Source organism: Eublepharis macularius, chromosome 6 (assembly GCF_028583425.1).
Source record: "Eublepharis macularius isolate TG4126 chromosome 6, MPM_Emac_v1.0, whole genome shotgun sequence".
Classification (NCBI taxonomy): domain Eukaryota; kingdom Metazoa; phylum Chordata; class Lepidosauria; order Squamata; family Eublepharidae; genus Eublepharis; species Eublepharis macularius.
In genome coordinates this window covers 22,079,688-22,100,862 of record NC_072795.1, presented here as the reverse complement: position 1 = coordinate 22,100,862, position 21,175 = coordinate 22,079,688, and the positions used below count along the sequence as shown (strand labels likewise).

At 44.8% G+C, this 21,175-nt stretch overlaps 1 protein-coding gene across 1 annotated transcript in view; it reads right to left on the bottom strand.

Annotated features, from left to right (window-relative positions):
* Positions 1 to 21,175, bottom strand: part of PLD1 (phospholipase D1) — a 174,170-nt gene that overhangs the window by 27,760 nt on the left and 125,235 nt on the right. Inside the window, exons 19-21 of the mRNA XM_054982555.1 lie at positions 13,591 to 13,701; positions 8,494 to 8,582; positions 733 to 846 (exon numbers count right to left, since the gene is read on the bottom strand). Coding sequence (XP_054838530.1) covers positions 733 to 846; positions 8,494 to 8,582; positions 13,591 to 13,701 — 314 coding nt within the window. The remainder of the gene's footprint in view (positions 1 to 732; positions 847 to 8,493; positions 8,583 to 13,590; positions 13,702 to 21,175) is intronic.

Below are 21,175 nucleotides of genomic sequence, written 5' to 3'. Positions count from 1 at the left end.
ACTCCATGCCTATTCTTACAAACCTCTGTTGTGTCCCCCCAGCTGTTTTTTCTAAACTATAAAAGCCTTTCAGCCCTACCTTATAGTTCTGGGGCTCCAACCCCTTGATCTTCTTGGCTGTCCTCTTACATCCTGTTTCTAGTACAGGTGCCTGTTCTGACCTTTAAATCCCTGGATAGTTTGAGACCTTCTGCTGCCCTAGATCAGCATCAGAAGCCACATTCTGCATCACTCCCCAGCTTCTGAGGGGATTGGCAACAACAGATTGACAACAACAAAAGGATCTTTTCTGTGATGGAACCCTGTGCAATATCCTGTAGCCATTAACCTGGTGCCTAAGCTGTTAACTTTTAAATGCTGGATGAAAACTTTTTGATTTGCCTAGTTATTTGGTTAATTGTCTATGTTTTACAATATTGTGTCCTTAATTTTTATCTGCTTTTACTGATTTTAAAAGCATTTGAATTGCAGCTTTTTACTCCACTGCTTTAATCATTGTTTGTATGGTTTGTACTTTGGATTGCTTTTAAGGTGGTGAACACATTTTTTATGAAGAGCCTTTAACAAATCTTTTTAAAATAAATAAGGCAACTCTTTAGATGACAGCCAAAGTTTGTATTAAAGGTCAGTTGTGCCTTCTTTTCTTTAAAACACCCCATAACAATTTAGCTGTGTATTCCCTACATATTATTGCTGAAAAAAACCCTGAGAAGTTTGGACCACATAGGATACCTGTAGTTAAAGTGCATTATTGCCTGCAGAGCATTTCCTCCTCCTGTTGAAATGTCACCTTCAAATCCTGGTAGCAGAGGTATCACTATGTAGACCCGGTACCTCTTGTTTTCCCTAAAAGAAAAATACAAAGCAGATGATGGGATGTTGTTGCAATGGTTGCGACATATAACTAAATGTTTTCTTAAGAAAAAAGGTTCATTAAATATGCTTAATTTATTCATGCAGACACTTGCTCCAGTTGTCCCGAGTTTTAAAATTATATTTAAAAACTAGTCTCTCCAAACTTTCAAAACTTTCCCCACAAGTCTGGTTAGTATTATAGAAGTGACAGATTATGATCTATGATGATAAAAATAACAACCTCACTCTGAGTTGACTTTCTATTATCTTAGAGCGGAACCACAAGTGACAAAAGGCACAGATTGGACACTTGTCAGCTTCCCTCAAGTTTTGATGGGAAATGTAGGCATCTTGGTCTCGCAGCTTCGCTCTCTGACTGCTGTCCAATGGCCTTTCAACTGTCACTTGTCCAACATTCCGCCAAGCTGCCTACATTTCCCATCAAAACTTGAGGGAAGCTGACAAGTGTCCAATCTGTGCCTTTTGTCACTTGTGGTTCTGCTCTTAGTCGCCACCGTTCAATGAAACTGCTCCCAAACCAAAGCGAAAATAAGGAGAGAGCAAAGATGGAAGATTCACAATACTGGCAAGGTTATAATGAATAAATCACCATTCCAGAATCCCTAGACAGGGCAACAAATTGGTCTCATTTGTCTTCAGTCGGCAAAACCAAAGTATATACCGACACCATACATTTAAATTGTTATGCAATAAAAAGGAGCCCCGTGGCACTTTAAGACTAACAAAATTTATTCCAGCATAAATGGTTATTCTTTAAGATGCCGCTCAATTCCTGTTTTATTTTGCTGCAACAGACTAACATGACTACCCTTCAGGAATTTTAAAACTGACTTACTGGGCATTCACTATTCCCAGTAAATTCTGGGAATTGCTGTAACATTACAGGTAGACTAAGAATTAGTTTCTTCAAACTAAAAATCTCAAAATTCTTAAAGGGAATCCCTGACAAAAGATGCAATATAAAACCAAGATACCTTTTTTTAGGGTAAAGATGTCTTTAGTTTTCAAGATCAGAATCTTTAAACTTATCAGAATATCTCAACAAAACCATCCACACAAGTTTAAGAAAACAGCACAAGTCAAGAAGCAAATTTGCCATAGATACACTCTGATTTGCAAAATTCATTTTCTTTTTAAGACATATTTGTTTTAATTTTGACTGACAGATATTCTGGTACAGCTTTGTATTCATAAATATTCTTGAGTCTCTAATTTTGATTTTTTATCAAACCACAGTAAGTTTTCAGTTGCTTCTGGTTTGGTGTAGTGGTTAAGAGCACGGAACTCTAATCTGGAGAGCCGGGTTTGATTCCCCACTCCTCCACTTGAAGCCAGCTGGGTGACCTTGGGCTAGTCACAGTTCTCTAGAGCTCTTAGCCCCATCTACCTCACAGGGTGTTTGTTTGTTGTGGGGATAACAACAACATACTTTGTAAACCGCTCTGAGTGGGCATTAAGTTATCCTGAAGAGCGGTATATAAAACTGTTGTTGTTGTTGTTATTATTATCACCTAATTAAAATTCACATGCAGTCTGACTTCCCATGTTCATTTATTATTAACATACAGAATTTTATGATTTTTGTCTGATTATAAGGCAAAGTCACTGCCAAAAATGAAGAGGCAGGAAATGACCACTAGATGGCAAGTATCATAAGGTTTAGATAAAGGCACTAAAATTATTATAGATAGCCTTGGCAATTCTACCCGGCTGATATATCATTTCCTAGTAACTGTTTCTAAGATTTGTACTTCTAAATTACAACAACCAATTCCAAACAAAATGTGTTTCCTGCAGTTAAAGCTGGGTAGGTACTTTAAATAGGAATGCTGCTGTCCTTTAATGCAAAGTTTAAAAGAATGGCAGCTATTCCAGATTTCAAATGCAATAGAAGTATTTGCCTAAGAAAAATTAAGCACATGTTTTGGTGGATGTCTGAACTAGGAATTACATCCTGACTCATATGAAGAAATGAGCTTCTCCTCCCAGATCACCCTTTTGGAATTCTGTCCATCCTCCCACCCCTCATACATGCAGAAGTGGATGAATCTAAACATCCTTTCTGTTTTCTCGTAATATCACGATAGGAGCTGTCTCCACATTATTTATTATTTTATCTAGCACCATCGATGTACATGGTGATTTCTGGATTAACAAAAGCAAAAGAAAAAAAAAACCACCTGCTCCAGGTGAAATTTTAACAGCAAAAACAGCAAAAGGAAACGGACACCAAGGATCACAACAAGGAGACAGTAAAAATTTAGGAGAAGCAAGGATACCCACGAATGATCTGAACAAACGGTCATGTGAGATTCTCACAATGGAGGGACTGCAGAACGGGCGTTGGGCAAAGATCCAGTGCTCAAGTAGTACCTGCAGAATGAGGACCTCCATTCATAGTGTACACAGAGTCTCAAGCATCTCAGCACAGACATTCACGATGGAGGGACGATATGACGGAAATGTAATCTGCATAATCACTGAGTTCACCTCACTGCAAGGCTCTCGATGTGGCTTCACATACTTTGTTTTGGTATTTCTAATTGTGACACAGCCATTTAGCTAGCAATTCCCTGGGGAAAACACCAAGACTCGCAGGCCAATTACCCAGGAAAAAGCAGACCATGAAAATGCTCACTTCTCTTTCCTTCTTCCCTTCCCTCTCAAGTGGAAAATCTCATTTAGATACTAACTCTAGATACCCATGATGTACGAATGCAAGTGCATGGGTTCACTATAGTTAGGTCGCCTTCTATAAATGGAGATTCTAAATCAGAATTTAATACAAGTTTCAAATCCAAGTTTGGCAACTAACTCTGTTTAACCTGCATGCCTGCATGCATATACCTAAGGTAACCCAGCAATAAACTGGATTTGTACACATAATATCATCAGACTAATGCTGGTTAAAAGAGCTGCCTGAATGTACTGAGGGCTAGGTACCTGCATTAAAATGACATTTCCTAGCATAGGAAAGCAATAGCGAGCCTGTTTATTTTCTGTAAAAGTAAAGTTACTTTTTTCTATGAATCACAGTGGAAATAAGATTTAACTCTGCACAATTATACATGGGCACATATTTTGCTTTAAATTAAAGATGTCATCTACACAAGGCAGGGCAAATCATTGGGAAGCGAGGAATGTTAACTATTGCCAAAAATAATTACATGAATAAATCACTTATGAGCAACTTCACTTTCATTTTTTTTTTTAAAAAAACACACAGCTTGCTTAGGAAAATACATCATCTGAAAATCTGCCCACGTAAAGGGAAGGTTTGAGCTTATTAATTATATATGTCTTATATTGTCTAAAGAACAAAGAGGAGCACATTCTTTGCTGGAACACTCCATCAAATGCCTCCATTAAGGTTTAAATATTTATGCAAGAGCAAACTCTTCATCTCCAAGAGACCCAGAAGATTAAACATTTTATATATAATATGATCTGATTCACTGCCTCCTCTTCACAGAAGCTAATTTTGAGAACTTTATCGTGAAGGGAATATAGATTTTGGAGCATTAGGAAGTGATACTCCCGGATCCATCTAGCAAGGGCACTCTTTATGGCTTTTCGTTTGCAGGATAAAGTGACGGGAGAACACGTTCAAGCCGAATGGATTGATCATATGGAAATGTGTCATATCAAGACAGATCACTGGTCCAACTAGCCCAGTACTGTCTCCTTTAACGGGTAGCACTTGGGTCTCTCCTCCCTGAGATCCTTCCAATGCAGGTATCAGGGGCTGAATGTTCTCCATGCAAAGCATGTGGTCTTTCACTGAGCTTTGGCACTGCGCCCTGATGCAAACCATCCAGCATTACCCCCACCTATTTTGCATGCTGCAGATCCAGCCTACGTTCTGATCCTTCCCCATTCCTATCTGTTACACAATATACAAACCAGATCCCAGCTACTGCCTATTTTCACTCTCGTATGACCCAGAAACATAACCCAAGGGAAGCTGATGTTAAGGAGCAGCAGGGCTCTTTTCGAGGGAGAACGCACCGGAACGGCGTTCTGGCAGTTCCCCCAAGTCAGGTGGCCCCGCCCACCTGACTTTAGGGCTGTTTAGGCCTCAATTGGGGCCAAAATGGCCCGAATCCGGGCCAAAACACCCTGGATCGGGTTGGTGCTGGGTGGGGGAACCATCCCCCACCCAGCACCAACCTGGTCCCGGCTGTTTTGGCCTCAATCCGGGCCGAAATGGGCCAAAATGGCCATTTGGGGCTATTTTGGGCCCATTTTGGCCTGGATAAGGGCCGACATGGCCTGGATCGGGGCTGAAATGGCCTGGATCAGGTCAGTGCTGGGTGAGGGAACCCTCCCCCACCTAGTGCCAACCAAGTCCCAGCCGTTTTGGCCCTGACCTGGGACGAAACGGGCCCAAAATGGCCGTTTTGGGGGTGAAGGAGCCTGGATCGGGGCTGAAATCGTCCGTATCAGGTCAGTGCTGGGCAAGGGAAGCCTCCTCCACCCTACATCGACCCAGTCCTGGCCATTTTGGCCCAGATCCGGGCCAAAATGGGCCCAAAATGGCCATTTCCGGCAATTCTGGGCCCATTTTGGGCCCGGATCGGGTCGGTGTCGGGTGTGGGAAGCCACCCCCGCCTGGTAGCAACCTGGCCCCAGTCATTTCAGCCCCGATCCTGGCCCAAAAGGGCTAATTTCCAGCCCAGATCAGGGCCAAAACAGCCCTGACTGGGTCAGTGCCAGGCAGGGGAGCGTTCCCCCACCTGGATCCAACCTGATGGGGGGCCACTTCAGCCCTGATCCGGGACGAAATGGGCCCAAAATGGCCTTTTCTGGCCATTTTGGCCCCATTCCCTCTGGGTTTGGGGCCAGAACGGCTGAGGTCGGGTTGGTGCCTCAGGTTGGTAACCCTCCCCTACCGAGTACTGGCCTGGTCCTGGCTGTTTCGGCCCTGATCCGGGACCAAACGGCCATTTTTGGCCATTTGGGGCCCGTTTCAGCCGGGATCAGGACTAAAACCGCCAGGAATGGGTCGGTTCCTGGCAGCGGAACCTTCCCCTGCCCAGAACTGATCCAATCTGGGCCATTTGGGCCCGATCCAGGCCAAAATGTGCCCAAAATGGCCATTTTGAGCCTGTTTTGGCCTGGATTGGGGCCAAATAGGCCCTGATCGGGCCACTGCCAGTTGGGGGAACACTCCCCTGTCTGGCAGCAGCCACATCCCGGCCATTTCGGCCCGATCAAATGATGTGGCTTATGCTAATGAGTTCCTGCAGCTCTTTTTCTACGAAATGACCCCTGAGGAACAGTTAGAGTTTTGCAAATGGATGGATGGATGGGAATTCCTAAACAGGAATTATTCCTCTGAGTCAAGGAAACTGGCTGGCAATTGGCAAGATTTCCCAAGAAGAAGCAAAACCCTCAAGAAACCAAAGTCACCACAGGCAGTGATAAGGTCCCTTATGTACCTTTACTTCCTTCCATGGAAGTGTATACAATAAAGTTCTGCACCTGGGAACTCTGCAATGGCAGGAAGCTGCCTCCACCTCTGATCTTAGGGTGGCCAAGCCTCTCCTCTACCCAGTCCTAAACGTGGTAATGTATTGCAGATATGCGCATATTATTTTCAATTATATATAACTGCATTAAAATCATATACGTAATTAGATGCATTAAAATTCTATTTAAATGTTCCCCAGGGAAGGAATTATTTGCTGGATCTGGATCCATTCATGGGGAAGAGTGCTCTGATGGATCTATCCCTCTGATGCAAGAGGAAGCAAGAGAGGGGCTCAGCTAAAGCTGGATCCATACACACTGGAGGACAATCAACTGCTTCCTGTCAATCCACCCCGCTGTGCTGGCTCCACTGAATACACAAGCCCACTCCCCATCTATCACAATGCTGAGTGTGAATGGAAGAACTACAAAATACAACTAAAATGTGGAAAGCTGATGGTTTGATGTTGAATATAGGGCTTAGTTGTGATCTACCATTGAAGGCAAGCTAAGGAAAAGGGAAAGAGGTGGCCAGACACAGGGAGACCGAGCTGCAGGAAACATCACAAACATGGCAAATGGCAGGACAACCTCTGGAAGCTGCCAGTTGACTGCTCCGGGTTTTGCAAGAACGCTGTTGGTTACAATGGGTGCACCACTTGAATCTCAATTATTACAAGGGAGGTATATGCATCATAGCTCACAGTCTTGGCTGGCGGGGGGGTGGGGGATCTAAATTCTGTGCCATGGAAACCCCACGTTCCCAATTAGAATTATGCAAATGTGCTCACATTTCCATCATTTAGTCTGCTGACGAGCTCCTCGGGGTTTACAGAAAACTCAGAAGGACTTTGGCAAGGAGTGAAAGAAAAGGGTGCAGAGGCAAGTTACAGAAACTTGGCCACCAGAGAGGTGGCAGAAGGTCAAAGGATCATAAAGGGCATAGAAGCTCCAGTCCCAGACTAAGTCTCAGCTCTGCCTCCTTGTCTTTGTCCCCGATCATAGATACCAGATGCATCTCAAGCTAGTTAACACATCACTTTGACCCCACGGCAGCTTCAGTGTTGCAGGCAATGATGCTAATGGCTGGCCCCACTGCCCTAGGCTGAGCATGCTACTAACCAAGCACCCTGCACAGCCACATATCAGATCTGGACACTCCAATGCAACATTTTATTTTGTATGGCTGAGGGTCAAGCTATATGTGCAGGTTTTTAAAGAGTTGGGACTCGGTTTTTAAAGAGTTGGGACACAGCAGCTTTGGGAGGTGGCTGTTAAAAAATAAAGGACAGCCTAAACGGCCTCAGAATATCTTTGCGGGGGGGGAGGGGCTCCTCCCTCCCCCACAAAGCGTTTCCTGTGTCACAAAAGCACAGAGGGAGGTTCCCCCCCACATGCTCCACATGCACAGAATACTCAAGTGGTGCAGAAAAAACCTCCCTCCGGTGCTATTATGACACGAGGAAACAGCTTGAAGGAGGAGGGAAGCCCCTCCTCCCCCAGTGGGGGCATTCTGAGGCCGTTTGGGCCCTCCTTTATTTTTTAACAACCATTCCCCATAGCTCCTGTGTGACTGCAGGGATCCTGAGTTGGGTAGGGGGAACCCAGCCCCAACCCTCTAAAAACCTGCAGGAATAGCTTGACCCTTACATGCTGATTAAATAGTGTCAACTGGCTGGATGATTACAATGAAACAGGAGCCCAGTGGGCACCCTGAAGTCTAACAAAATGAATTTCAGCATAACCATGAGTCAGTGGTCCCTTCATCAGAAAGCACGGGAGTGTATTTTTACTGTTCTTTTTCAATCGTTAGCTGCCTTGGTGGCCCTGATTGGGCAAAAGGGCAGGATACAAATGTAAATAAATGAATGAATGAATCTTTCCTCTTTTTGGATGCACAATTCAAAGCAGTGAAGCTGGAAGCTGCTTTTATAACTCAACTGATTCCCAGTAATGGAACTGGCACCATCTGAGTTACAACCCGTACTGCAATAGAAACTTCCATCTTGGATTCCAAAAAAGTTCTGTACAGAATGGGATTCACACGATCACTCCCATGACAGTATAAACCAACTTTTACCTTTGTATTCTGGAACACACTGCTTTCTTACTGGACCTTTGGACTGTGTTTTGGAGCAAGCTTACCTGTGGGCTTTGAGAATCCTGTGTGCGATGGCATCACCAATCCGGTTAGATACAACTCTGTCATGGGCACAGCTGATAAAAAACTGGTTCTAAAGGAGTGGAAGACAGAACACAAGGAAACCTACATAGTGTTGCTCTTCATAACATTGTTTTTGCACAGTTATCTGATATCATAGCATTTGCCAATGCAGTGGCTTTCAAACTGTGTTCCAGGAAACCCTGGGGATTCTTGGAAGCTTTTTGGAAGTTCCTTGATGAGAGGACTGGTCATGGCAGAGAAGCATCCTCGAAAGACAACTTGGCCAAAGTCCATTGCTGATCGTCCTCTGCACTGTGCAGCCTCAGAAAATATCTGAGCGCATTTTAGCAGTTTTGTGTAGATCAATGGCAAAACCTTGTATCAGGCCAGGAGTACATGAAGCAACCTTACAACATGTCAGTCCATAGTCCCACCTAGCTCAGTATTGTCTAGAGACATCGAGAACTGACCCTATGACCTTCTGTATGCAAAGCATGTGCTGCACCCCTAGATCAAACCCCCTATCAATGGGGAGTGCCCTGCATATATTAAGTTTATGCCACAGAATGCACCCCCCAAATCTTATTTTGGTGCACAAGGATTCTTCAGCAGACAAATCAAGGTGAAAAGGATTCCCTCCAAGACAGAGAACTGGAAAACCATTATGCTGAAGGATAAGGGAGCAATCCAGAAACAAATTCAGGTTCCACATCAATCAGTGGAATGTCAGGTCTGAGTTGAGCGCCGTCCCCATTGGTTTAAGGGGGCTTTGCTTGCTCTGGATTTCATCCAGATAGCTGACCCATGAGATGTTCTATGTCAAGATGTAAATGTGACACATGATAAACAACAGCATCTGAAACACTGTCCGTATCTGTGCATGCAAAGGGGCTGCTAATCAGCTTCCAAATTTCCAATGTGTAAAGCAGTTGGGACGGGGCTGCAAAATAAACGGGTGATCGATCAAGAACTGCTACTTTTAATCTGTAAGATTTCTTACAAGCCAACAACCAAGGGCTAAGGATAGAGTTGCAGCAGGCAACCGGTGACCCAAGGGCACAATCCAGACCAGTGGTGTTGCCAGGGACCCCCCTCCTCCTGTTATGGGGCCTGCCATGAACTGTATCAGTTTCTTGCATTGCTGTTTTAAAGATCCACCAAAGACTCTGTTTAAGGGCAGCATTGCCCATGCCTGTTTCCTGTTCTCTCTCCTGTAATGGACTGTGCCACCTATGCCTGTTTCCTGCCTCCTTGGGCACCTACCACACCTGGGCCCAGAGCCATGCCACTAGCAGCACAGTGTCAGCTGGAGGGAATCTCCACGAGCCTGGCCAGGCACCCCCTGGACAGTTCCCACGGAGAGCCCCTTGCAGGACAGCCACTGGGTCTGCCCTCGCCACTAGGCAGCCTGCTAGCAAGCCCAGGATGTGCCAAGGAAGAAGCCATGTTCCCAGGCAGCAAAGAACCAACCCGGACAGTTTACTCTGAGGCTGCCATTTCGCGAACGCGTGCCTGTCACGTCCACAGCGGCCAGCCTCGCCCTGCTATGCATATCTTGGAAGCCGCCCCGGAATGGAAGTTACGTGCCGGCTGTCCAGAACACCTAATGGACACATCTCAATACAACTACCATATTCCGGAAGCTGATGCCATCAAGACAACTCCAGCTTCCTGACAGATTCAATCAACCCACCCAGCACTCCCCTCCCCTCCTTTGTCCCCTCTTCCCGAGGTGTCACAATCATATATTCAGACACTAAAGTGGCCCATTAGGGATAGTTGTAGACTCATTAAGCCTTTGTTCCCCTTCTGAGAACCACATGGAAGGCACTCGCCTCAGGGTACGTTTTTGGGTACTTAAGCAGGCTTCCCCTGCCATGAGGTGCGCACGCCATTCCTATCTTGAACCCTGACCGTCTCTCTGCGTGTCTAGCACAGGCATTAGATATCGCCCCACTTCACTGCTACATCTTTATTCCTCGCCATGACCAGGTGCGCATTACCCTTATTCATCGATCTCAAGTGGGTTCTCCTGCTAATGCAAACGGCTCTATTTTTCCTACTCTTTGTTTCTTAGTTCTTGCATGTACCTTGCTTGTGTGTGTTATTGTAGGCATATGCAACGCTATTAGTAAAACACGTTTTATCCTTATTAGTCTTGCCTCTTTATTGCATGAGTAATCTGGAAGACGGACTCTGGTATAGCTGGTTAAGATCCGCACTAATTAAACCCAGACTGCAAGCTAGTTTCCCCATAAATAGCAGTTCTGGGAACAGTGGGGACTTCCTATGTGGCTCAGCCTAGTCCCAAAGATGCCTATTGGAATGCACTTGAATGGCTTTCTCCAGAGTAAGCAGAGAAACTTAACCTTACCTCTGACACAAGTCGGGCCCCCCTGACTCTATTGTGTTCCTTTTACAGACAGACATGATGTTGGGGAACGGATGTCCCCAAGTGCGCTGGGGCTTGATTTGGTTCAAAAGCACAGAGCAGAAGAAGGAGGGCCTTCAGTCTTCCCTTCCACACTGTTTTTCTAAGCTGAAATAACGGTGGGAAGGCTCTATTTGCCACACTGTGGGCCTGTACAGGCAAAAGGCTTTTTAACAGTGCAGAGTTGCTCCCGTCTAAGCTTACTGAAATGAATGGGCTTAGACTGGAATAAGTTCATATGACTGCACTGTAAACATACCTGACTTCCCAGTCAAATGAACAGCCAGATTCTCTCCTTTTGCATCTTAGCTGCTCACTTCCACAGGACTGCATCTTGGCATACACAGGAGAACATAAGAACAGCCCTGCTGGATCACACCATTGGTTCATCTAGTCCAATATCCTTTCTTACACAACACTTCACCTCTGGACAGCCCACCAACAGTGCATAGAGCCATGGCCTCCTCTTGATGTTGTCTCCAGAATCTGGTATCCAGAGGTTTATTGCCTCTGAATATGGAATCATAGGGTTGGAAGGGATCTTTAGGGTCATCTAGTCCAACTCTGAGATTCCCTTTAATCGCTGACAGACCTTTCCTCCAGGAATCTGTCTAAACCCCTTTCAAAGTCATCTATGCCTGTGGTCATCACTATATTCTTTGGCAGCGAATTCCACATTGTAATCACTCAGGGCCAAGCTACAAGTGATGAATGACACTTGAACAGCTAGTGAACAGACACATGTATTCCTCCCTGTTCACTGATCACGTAGTGATCAAGTGGAGCGCAAGTGGAGCACAAGTGAACAGGGAGGAATACATATGAGTCTGTTCACTTGCCGTTTCAAGTGTCATTCGTCACTTGTAGCTTGGCCCTCAGTGAGTAATGAAGTATTTCCTTTTGTCCATCCTTAATCTATCGCCCATCAACTTTATTGGATGTCCTTGAGTTCTACTATTTTGGGAGAGGGGGAAAAAGTTCTCTCCATCTAGTCTCTCTACCTTTATCATGTCCTCCCTTAGTCTAAACTGACTATTCAGCCTTTCCTCCTAGGAAAGCTGCTCCAAACCCCTAATCATCCTGGTTGCCCTCTTCTGTACTTTTTCCAGCTCTGCAAAATTCTCAGCAACAAAAAACAAGGGTAAATAAAACCAGCCGTGTAAGAAATTACTGTACAAATAGACCTCCGAGAATGGGGTTAAGAAAGGTGGAAACTGTCTAAAAGCTGAAGTGAAGAGAAATATTTTCACCCATTGCCTAGAAGCCAATATAATAGGTACCTGGTGAGCTTCAAGGGAGGGGAGCACATTCCACAACTGGGAAGCCACCACTGACAAGGCCATTTCACTTCACCACAGGTGAAGGTGCTGACAGCAGATGATGATCTTAGTGGACAAGTAGTTAACGTGCCGTTCCCCTTCTCTAGCAATGAGGCTCCGTTCCCACAGTGGACCCCCCCCCCTCCCCAGCCTGCCAAATTACACAGCTCCAGGGGAGTTGGAACTGGAGTATCACAGGTGCAAATTAAGAGGCAATGGTGAACCTCCTATTAGGTAGGCCGCCTGGGTAGAAGATTTTGCAGAGTAATATTAAAGAGTAGAAAGCTGTCAAGTGTTTATAAATCTATCACCACTGGATGGCGTAGTCAGAGCAGTGACCTAGCATCTGGATTTTCTTCTTCAGGCACCAAAACTTTCTCTCTCTCTCTCTCTCTCTCTCTCTCTCTCTCTCTCTCTCTCGTAACAGGAGGGCTCTGCCAAATTCTCTCTTGGCCTGGGATGGGCAACTGTTTTGAGGATTCTTTTTCATGCCTCAGCTTGTGATTTAAAGGACAGCACCCAGGCTGCTGGGGACACAGTATCTAGTCCACTCCCTGATTAGATCAACCACCTAGAAACTTTTATAGCAGCTAAAAAGATTCTTCAATTAATTTGGCAGCAGATTTAAAAAAAAAACTTTTCACCAATGCAAGTGTGTATGAAAACAAGGAATAGCAGGCTCCATTTCCAAGTGGGATTTTTTGTTTTCTCTCATACTCAGGTGGGGATGCCTGCCTGCCATGAAACTTACTAAGTGACCTTGGGCCATTCATTCTCTCTCAGCCTAAACAACCCTTACAGGGTTGTTGTGAGAATAAACATGGAGGGGAGAATTATGTATGCTGTCCCGAGCTCCTTGGAAAAAAAATGTGATAAAATGCACCAAGTAAATGAATATATTCTGTTGCTTGCTGCACCACATAACCATGATGTCTTAAAAACAAAGAAAACATTTGCTGTTTTTGTATGAAGTCTTATTTTCATTCATATGTAGATTTTGGTGCTTGAATTAATTGCCTATTGTTCCTTTGATGTTCTGACAACCTCCAGTATTACTTCTTGTCTCTTCTTCATCTGTTACTCAATTCAAAATACGGCCTTGATTAAAAATTCAGGTTTGCAAATTTGAGCGGAAATCGTGCAAGGCAATTTTTTAAAAAACAATTTATTGTCCTCGCTTACAGAAGTTCATTCATGCACAGTTTGGTATGTTTCAACAGAAGCTGACATAGTTCATTGAGTGAATTTCACAAACAAACTTGCAGGGATCAGGACAAAAAGACCGTCTTGCTCATGTGCCCCATCCTTCCCACAAGCTTGCTACCTACCTCAATATATATGTAGTGCTTGCTGTTTTCAATCACATTCACATAAGCAGAATGGATGGATTCCTCATGATACTTGATCCCAGCCGACCAGTCAGCAGCAGAGCGGAGCACCTAGAAAAGAACATGTCAGCCATTCAGTCTTTTTTCTAAATTAACGTCCAAGCTAAGTTTGCAAACGCTGAAACTGCCTTCATTCATCCTGGTCTACTAATACATGCTAGAAGGGAAGAAGTTTAGACCGCCCATCTCCTCCAGGTGAATCATGTTTTGCCATTGTCATTAATAATAATATATTTAAACATATACAGTATTTTAATGATTGCGATCCTCAGAGTCACCCTGTGAGATAGGCCGTTTCGCAAATGAGGAACTCAACTTGAGTGAGCAGTATCCTACCCCTCCAACACTGCAGTTTTTTCCACCCCTGCAAAGATCACTCCTGAGGGTGCAGGATCCATGCAGGGGAACGGCCACGAAGGCCAGCAGGTTGTGTGCTGCACACAAAGGAAGAGAGACTTCAACTCCTTGTTCCTCCTCACTCCAGGCCTCCCCCAAGCGGCAAATCCTTTCATACTCGTGGGTCCCATGATTCTGGGACTGATCCCTCCAAGGGGTCAGAAAGACCTGAAGCAATAAAGAGGACTGCATCTTCTGCACAGGGAGTAGTAGGATACTGCCCAGCATGATCGGCCCACACGCCATGGGTCAAGACCCATGGTTAGAATATCAGCCCATTTCCCACTTCCAGTGGATGTTGTTAGCCTCCAGCACAGATGGTTTTTAAAGGGCATTGGACAGATTCGTGGGAGAAGAGGTCCAACGATGGGTACTAGCCTTTAGGAACCTCCATGTTCAGATGCAGTAAACTCATGAATACTAGTGCTGTGAGGCAGCAACAGGGAGAGGCCTTGGTTTATGCCCTGTTGGTTGACCCTCAAGGCCAACTGGTTGGTCACTGTGTAAAACAGGGCCAATTTGGTGAGCCAGTCTGGTGTAGTGGTTAAGAGCAGCAGGACTCTAATCTGGAGAACTGGGTTTGATTCCCCACTCCTCCGCTTGAAGCCAGCTGGGTGACCGTAGGTTACTCCCAGCTCTCTCAGAGCTCTCTCAGCCCCACTCCCTCACAGGGTGATTGAGGATAATAACACACTTTATAAACCGCTCTGAGTGGGGATTAAGTTGTCCTGAAGGGTGGTATATAAATCGAATGTTGTTGTTGTTGTTGTTGTTGTTATTGGGTACTGTACCAAATGGCCCAGTGGTCTGATCCAGCAGGCTGCCTCTTATAAACCTGTCTGCAGAAATGTATCGGTGTACACGGAAGATAAGGAGTCATTACAACTACCTCTATAGTTTTTTAAGCTTCCTAGAAACTGAGGACACCGCTGTGTGTGACTCTGTCCATTTTGCCCTCAGCCCTGTGAGGTAGGTTTGGGGCTGAGATCTCTCCGCCTAAGACCCACCGGCCATCCAAGGCTGCAAAAGGCAGCAGGCACGTTCTGAGGTCATTCCCTGCCATCCCTCTTGAGGAGTGTGGCTTTGGAAGCCACCAGGTCCTGCCTGCAGACATAAGAATGCACCGTCTGGACTTGGCTGGATCAGCCCCTACTGTGCCTGAGAGTTAGCCAAGGCTGCTCTGAGCTCTTTCTAGCAAGGACTGTCAGTACGGCTGCCAACTCTGGGTTGGGAAATTCCTGGAGACTTGAAGGTGTGGCCAGGGGATAGTGAGGTTGGGGAAGGGAAGGGACCTCAGTGGGATATGCTGCTATGAAGTACACCCTCCAAAGCACCAATTTTCCCCAAGGGAAATAATTCGTTACCTGGAGATCAGTTGTAATTTCAGGAGATCTCCAGGCCCCGCCAGAAAGTTGGCAAGCCTGTCAGTGACTTCAGCCTGTCAAAAGGTTCTCTGTACTTCAAGCACGGATTTAAATCAATTGTTTTCATTTTATATGTAACGGTTGATAGAACTTCACAGGGCACGAGGCAAGATTCCTCCGTTCAGAGATAAATAGTGTCTAGCCGGAGAACTGATCTGATGAAAGCGCAGTGTGTCAGATCATAAAGGTCGGGCAAGATGGATTGTTTTCCGTCTCGCAGCATCACAGAGAACTGCACTCAAACCACTTATGCAGGCTCCCAACTGGAACATTTTCCTGCTTTTCGCTGAGCAACTAACACTCTTGTTGGAGAAGGCGCAGTAACTTCTAAAAATGTACATCCCATAGCTGAATTCTTCCATTCACAGGACAAAAATTATGAACTAAGCCCTTGTTCTCACCTAGATGGGCAGGAACACTTTGGGCAGAGGCTTGCATGGCTGAAAACTCTTCTGTACAAGAACATTCCCTGCTCTCAGAAAGCTAATGTGTCAGGGAGAAGGGTTCCTTCAACCTAGCCTGCTCTGTGAAATTTAGAGCTAAACTACAAGTGATGTCTTACACAGGTTGGACACTAGTCGGCTTCCCTCAAGTTTTGATGGGAAATGTAGGCATCCTGGTTTTACAGCTTGGCTCTCCATTACAGCTGCAAGACCAGGATGCCTACATTTCCCATCAAAACTTGAGGGAAGCCGACTAGTGTCCAACCTGTGTAAGACGTCACTTTTAGTTCGGCTCTGAGTCTTCTATATGCTGGGGATTTTTCTTTGTATGGAAGAGTATTTAATGATCACCTGCAAGCTTTGGGACAGCCAAGACAAAAATCAACCAGCTCAACAAGGACCAAACCCCATGGGGAGGTGGGAGATTCATGTGGTGATCCTTTGTGGCTTAAAAAAAAAAAGACTTTAGAAACAGCCTAACAAGAAGTGGCTGATTCAGATCAGGGCTGAAAGAAGCGGTGTGTGTGTGAAGGGATTTACCCATTTCCCTGATAGAAATCATACAATCCCTTCCTAGAGCTGATATTTGACCCACTGGGAAGTCAAACATGCACAATGCAGGTACCTATAAATGCGAGTTTGAGGGAGGAAGATAGAAGGGAATGGATATTTTTAATCTAGCTTCACTTTGCAACATTTCCCTCTCCTACACTTTCCCTTTGTTGGCAGTATGGAGTACACATACCTCTGCCTATGGGCCAAACACTTCATGCATCTGATGAAGCGAGCTCTGACTTACAAAAGCTGATGCTGGAATAAATATAAGGTGCCACTGTTCATGTCAGAACAAATGCTCAGTGTGCAAAAGGTGAAATCCCCAGGCATTTTAAGTGTGACGCTTCCCCATCATTATTGTTCCATCTAGCTTCTGACAGGCATCAGGCCTGTCATTATTGTTCCATCTAGCTTCTGACAGGCAGCAGGCTCCAGATGGATCTCAGGCACTGAAATATCTCTTTCAGAGTCTGCTAAGTGAACCCCTTTAAGAGGAGATGTAAGGGACTAATTTTTGGACCTTCTGTATGCAAAGCAGGTGCTATTGCTAAGAGCCACTTCCCATCCCCAAGCTAAAGGCTCCCTGGCTCCAAAGCTAGGAAAGCTCCCTGCCTAAGGCCTTGAAGACTTCTGCCTAGCACAGCTGGCCGACAGTATTGGACTGGACATAGCAACATTCTGACTTGGCATAAGGTAGATGTTCAGGTAACACCAAGAGGTATACATCCTAGAGACCACATATACTTAAATATATCCACAATGTGCCTACACACACATACTGCTGCACAGCTTTGGTTTCCACATCAAATGTCATTTCCATAAATCTTCCATCAAGAAGAGCATTGTTCGGAAATAACGCAAAAGCACTAATGGATGAAGAAAGGCAGTGATTTCTAAGCTATCTGAAGGTGCCTTACTCATGATGCACATACCCACTGCTATTTGCTCTGGCCAAGCAGGTTGAACAGGTTTCCAGAGCACTAGAAATCCTGCAACATCTTCTTGACCAGAGATAACAGTACATATACTATGAGCAACAATGGTTCTATCATGCCCGATTCTAGTCTAGTCTTTCTGCAAAAATACTTTTATTTATTTAGATATACACCAGTTTTGTCTCTGACGGTGATCCCAAGGAGCTTACAGCATCATTCTCCCCTTCTTCAGTTTTCATCCTGACAACAATCCTGTGAAGTAGCTTAGGTGCGAGGGAGTGACTGTCCCAGAGAGTTCCTAAGGTAGAATGGGGATTTGAACCTGGATCTCCCGGAGTTTACTCCCCTGCCTTTCTCCAGCCAATATTATGTTTCTTGCTCCAAACTGGATGCTCCTACAAACATCTGTCCTTCTATCCTCCCCACCTGCCTGCTTGCTACTTCTCTGTTGCCTCTACTCCCATACCACTTGATTTGGGTATTTTGGGTTTTCCATGCAAAAACCAAACATAAGAAGCCCACTTATACCATGGTTCGAAAGAGTTGCTGTGAAGATCCCAGTCCCAGTGAAGAACAGAATGGAAATTCCACCAAGAAGTGAGTGTAGTGTTGTAGTAGAGTGGGGCTAGGACTGGGAAAACCTCAGCTCAAATTCCCACTTGCCACATAACTTACTGGGTGACCTTGGCCTATTCCTTATTTCTCAGAGTTGTTCTGAAGATAACAAAGAGGTGGAGAGAACAATGCACACTGCACTGAGATCCTTAGAGGAAGGGAGGGATAGAAATATATGTCTTTATCTCAGTCCCTGGTAATAATCTCCATTTTGTGCAACTCTTTAAAATGTAGGAGACAACTCAGGATCTGGCCCATTGCACAAAGATTCTGGACTGAAAGGAAGATCGTCTCTGTGATTAACAGACAGTGCTAATGGCATTCATTAATGTTACAAAAGCTGCCTACATCCTTTTGGTACAAAGCTCTACCTCTCCTACCCACCAGCATTCTTGACATGACAAAGGTTCCTTGCCTTGTTTCCTAGTAACCCAAATGCACATTATGCACACTTTCTTCTTAGGTACAACAACAACAACAGCCAGACACCAGAAACAAATTATTAAAGTGGGCGGTGAAACCAGAGAACGTGCCTGCAAAAATGTGCTTCACCGCCTAAGTGCTTGATTATGAATCTTGTGTCCTGAGCAATCAACCCACAAAGGAATCAGTTACCTTTGCAGACAACCCAACACCTCACTGTTTGTTAGTTCCTTTCAAAGGAGTGACTTGCTACCCACAGATAAAAACTTCCACTCATGTCTTGAAGGAAAAGTCCTACTTTAATAGTCTCTCTTTTTCCGTATGACTAGAACACATTTGAGTCAACACTCTTGATGCCTAATTCTCAGCCTCATCTCGTTAGAGAATTGGTCCCGCTTGGCAGTGTGATTCCATGCAGAGTTGAATCCATGTGCTTAGACTGGAGTAGGTCTGCAGAAGGTTCAGGCTCTGATGTATTGTGGAAGGCTTTCAGGCTCTAATGTAAATTAACAGCCTCTTCAACCACATTCTCCCACACGTGCATCTGAATGTTACTCACTATCTGCAGCTATGCACAGGAAGCTATTTTAGTCAAAATGGAAATCAGGGAAGAAAGCCTGATTTAGCAGATGTGGCTTGGAAATGTCCTCTCAGAAGGCAGTGCTGCCCAGAGCCATCAGAGATTAAACAAATGCAATTGGCAAGGGATAATTTCCTGGACCAGGCCAGCCCTCAGAATGTCCAGGAGCAGCCAGGGGGTTTCCTAAATTGCCTTTAGATAATTGCATTTCTCGGTCAATTTCATGGCAAGCTTATTTTCCACCTCCTCTGCAGAACAGTCCTGCTCTTAAATTGCTGATTCTTAATATTCTAAACTGGTTCCTTTGCCCATTGGCTGGCTCACTGAGCAAAAGTCCTAACTGTCTCCTGATTGGTTGAGTAGAACACTGCTTGCCAAGAGCCACATTTCCACAAAGGTTTCTACAGAGCTCCTTCTTATTTATTTATTCACACATATGTATTATTTACAGATACAGTTGGAGTGTCAAAAATGGCATGCATATCTCTAGGGTGCAGGGGACTACTGCCTGCAGAGAAAAATACAAGGGTGCTGCTTTAAAAAAGGGAATGTGCTCTCTATGAAAGCACAGAAGTGATTTTAGCTGATCCCCTCTGGGAGCGATTTCTGTGTACTGCAGGTCTCAGATTAAACTTGAATGTGTCTTTGGCATGCAGATGCAGCATATTCATGACATGATGATCACTCTATCGCTGAACAGCATTTGGGGAGCTGCAATTTCAGGAAGCTGATGGGAAGGACCTCCTGGGAAGGACAAATTCCAACTCCTGACCCGCTGTGATACAACAGCATCCGCCTCCATCATGGGCCCTTTTGTGCTGAATGGGGGTGGAGGGTTGGCCCTTCTCCAGTCAATGGGGTGGCTGTCAATCTCTTGTGTGCATGCCTCTGTGTGGGCATGGCAGCACCACTTGCTTGCTGGGTATACTCACAAAGCTGCCTTCTATTGAGTCAGACCATTGCTCCATCAAGGTCAATAGTGTCTGACTTGCGGCAGCTCTCCAGGGTCTCAGGAAGAGGACTTTTACACCACCTACTACTTGATTTTTAAAACAAGCAATGCCTGGGATTGAACCTGAGACCTCCCGCATGCAAAGCAGCTGCTCTCTCTCACTGAGCAACCGCCCCATAACCAATGAACTTGTGGTCAAGGACTAAGTGCTGTTTGTTGTCTGAATTAGGATGAGACAGATGAGGTGGAAGTGGCTGAAGCAATGCCCTTCATGGGGGGGCACCAGAGTGACCTTGTCTAGGTACCCCCCAAACCCTGGACCCAACCCAGCTTGCGTTTAAGCTTTGAAGGCTGCATCTGCGCTTTTTTTGCACAGATCTAGCTGAGATGCTTGCAAAATGAGGGCATCCACTCATAGTATACACCAAGGCCCAGGGACCCGAGCATGATGTCCTCACTGCACTGCAGCTGAACGTCAAGTGGAATCCAAGGTTTTTGATACAGCATTCTGGTTTGACATGTTTTGAGATTTCTAACTGCGGCACAGCCATTCAACTAGCCATACATTAAAAACAAAACAAAAAAAACCCAGAGCCCACAAATCCAATCCCCCAGGAGAAAGCAGACCAGAAAATGCCAGTTAGATGTGCTCCTGACTTGCGACCCATAGCTGTGGAAGCAGGCCAGTCAAGCTGGACAAGGAGTAAAAGCATCGTCATTTGGCTCAGATTCATATTACTTGGCTCAAAAATCACGATCAACAAAATGAAACAGTAATATTTTTAAAGAGTTTTCTCCTTTATCATGAGGACTACACCACTCCTGTAAAGAAAAGGAAAACTGAAGTTTTTAATCGAGAGTTCTAACTGTGGCAGTTCGAGAATTATTGAAATGTAACAGAAGAAGAGAGAAGTGACTTTACCGAGGGGGGAATTTAATTATAAAAATCTAAGCTATTAATGGAGTTATGATAAAATCAAAAACTATAGAGTACTAAATAATGGATGTTTCACTATGGATATATAAGATTAAGATAGTTAGATATTATTTACAATATATAGTTTAAGTAAAGTTTATGTAAGAGATATTTGAATATAACAATTACCTTATAGATTTAAAAGAAGCCTAGAACAAAAATAGTAAAAGATGGATGAGTAATAGAGTATTAGAGTCTAAGCTAATATTAGAGTTAAGATGATGGT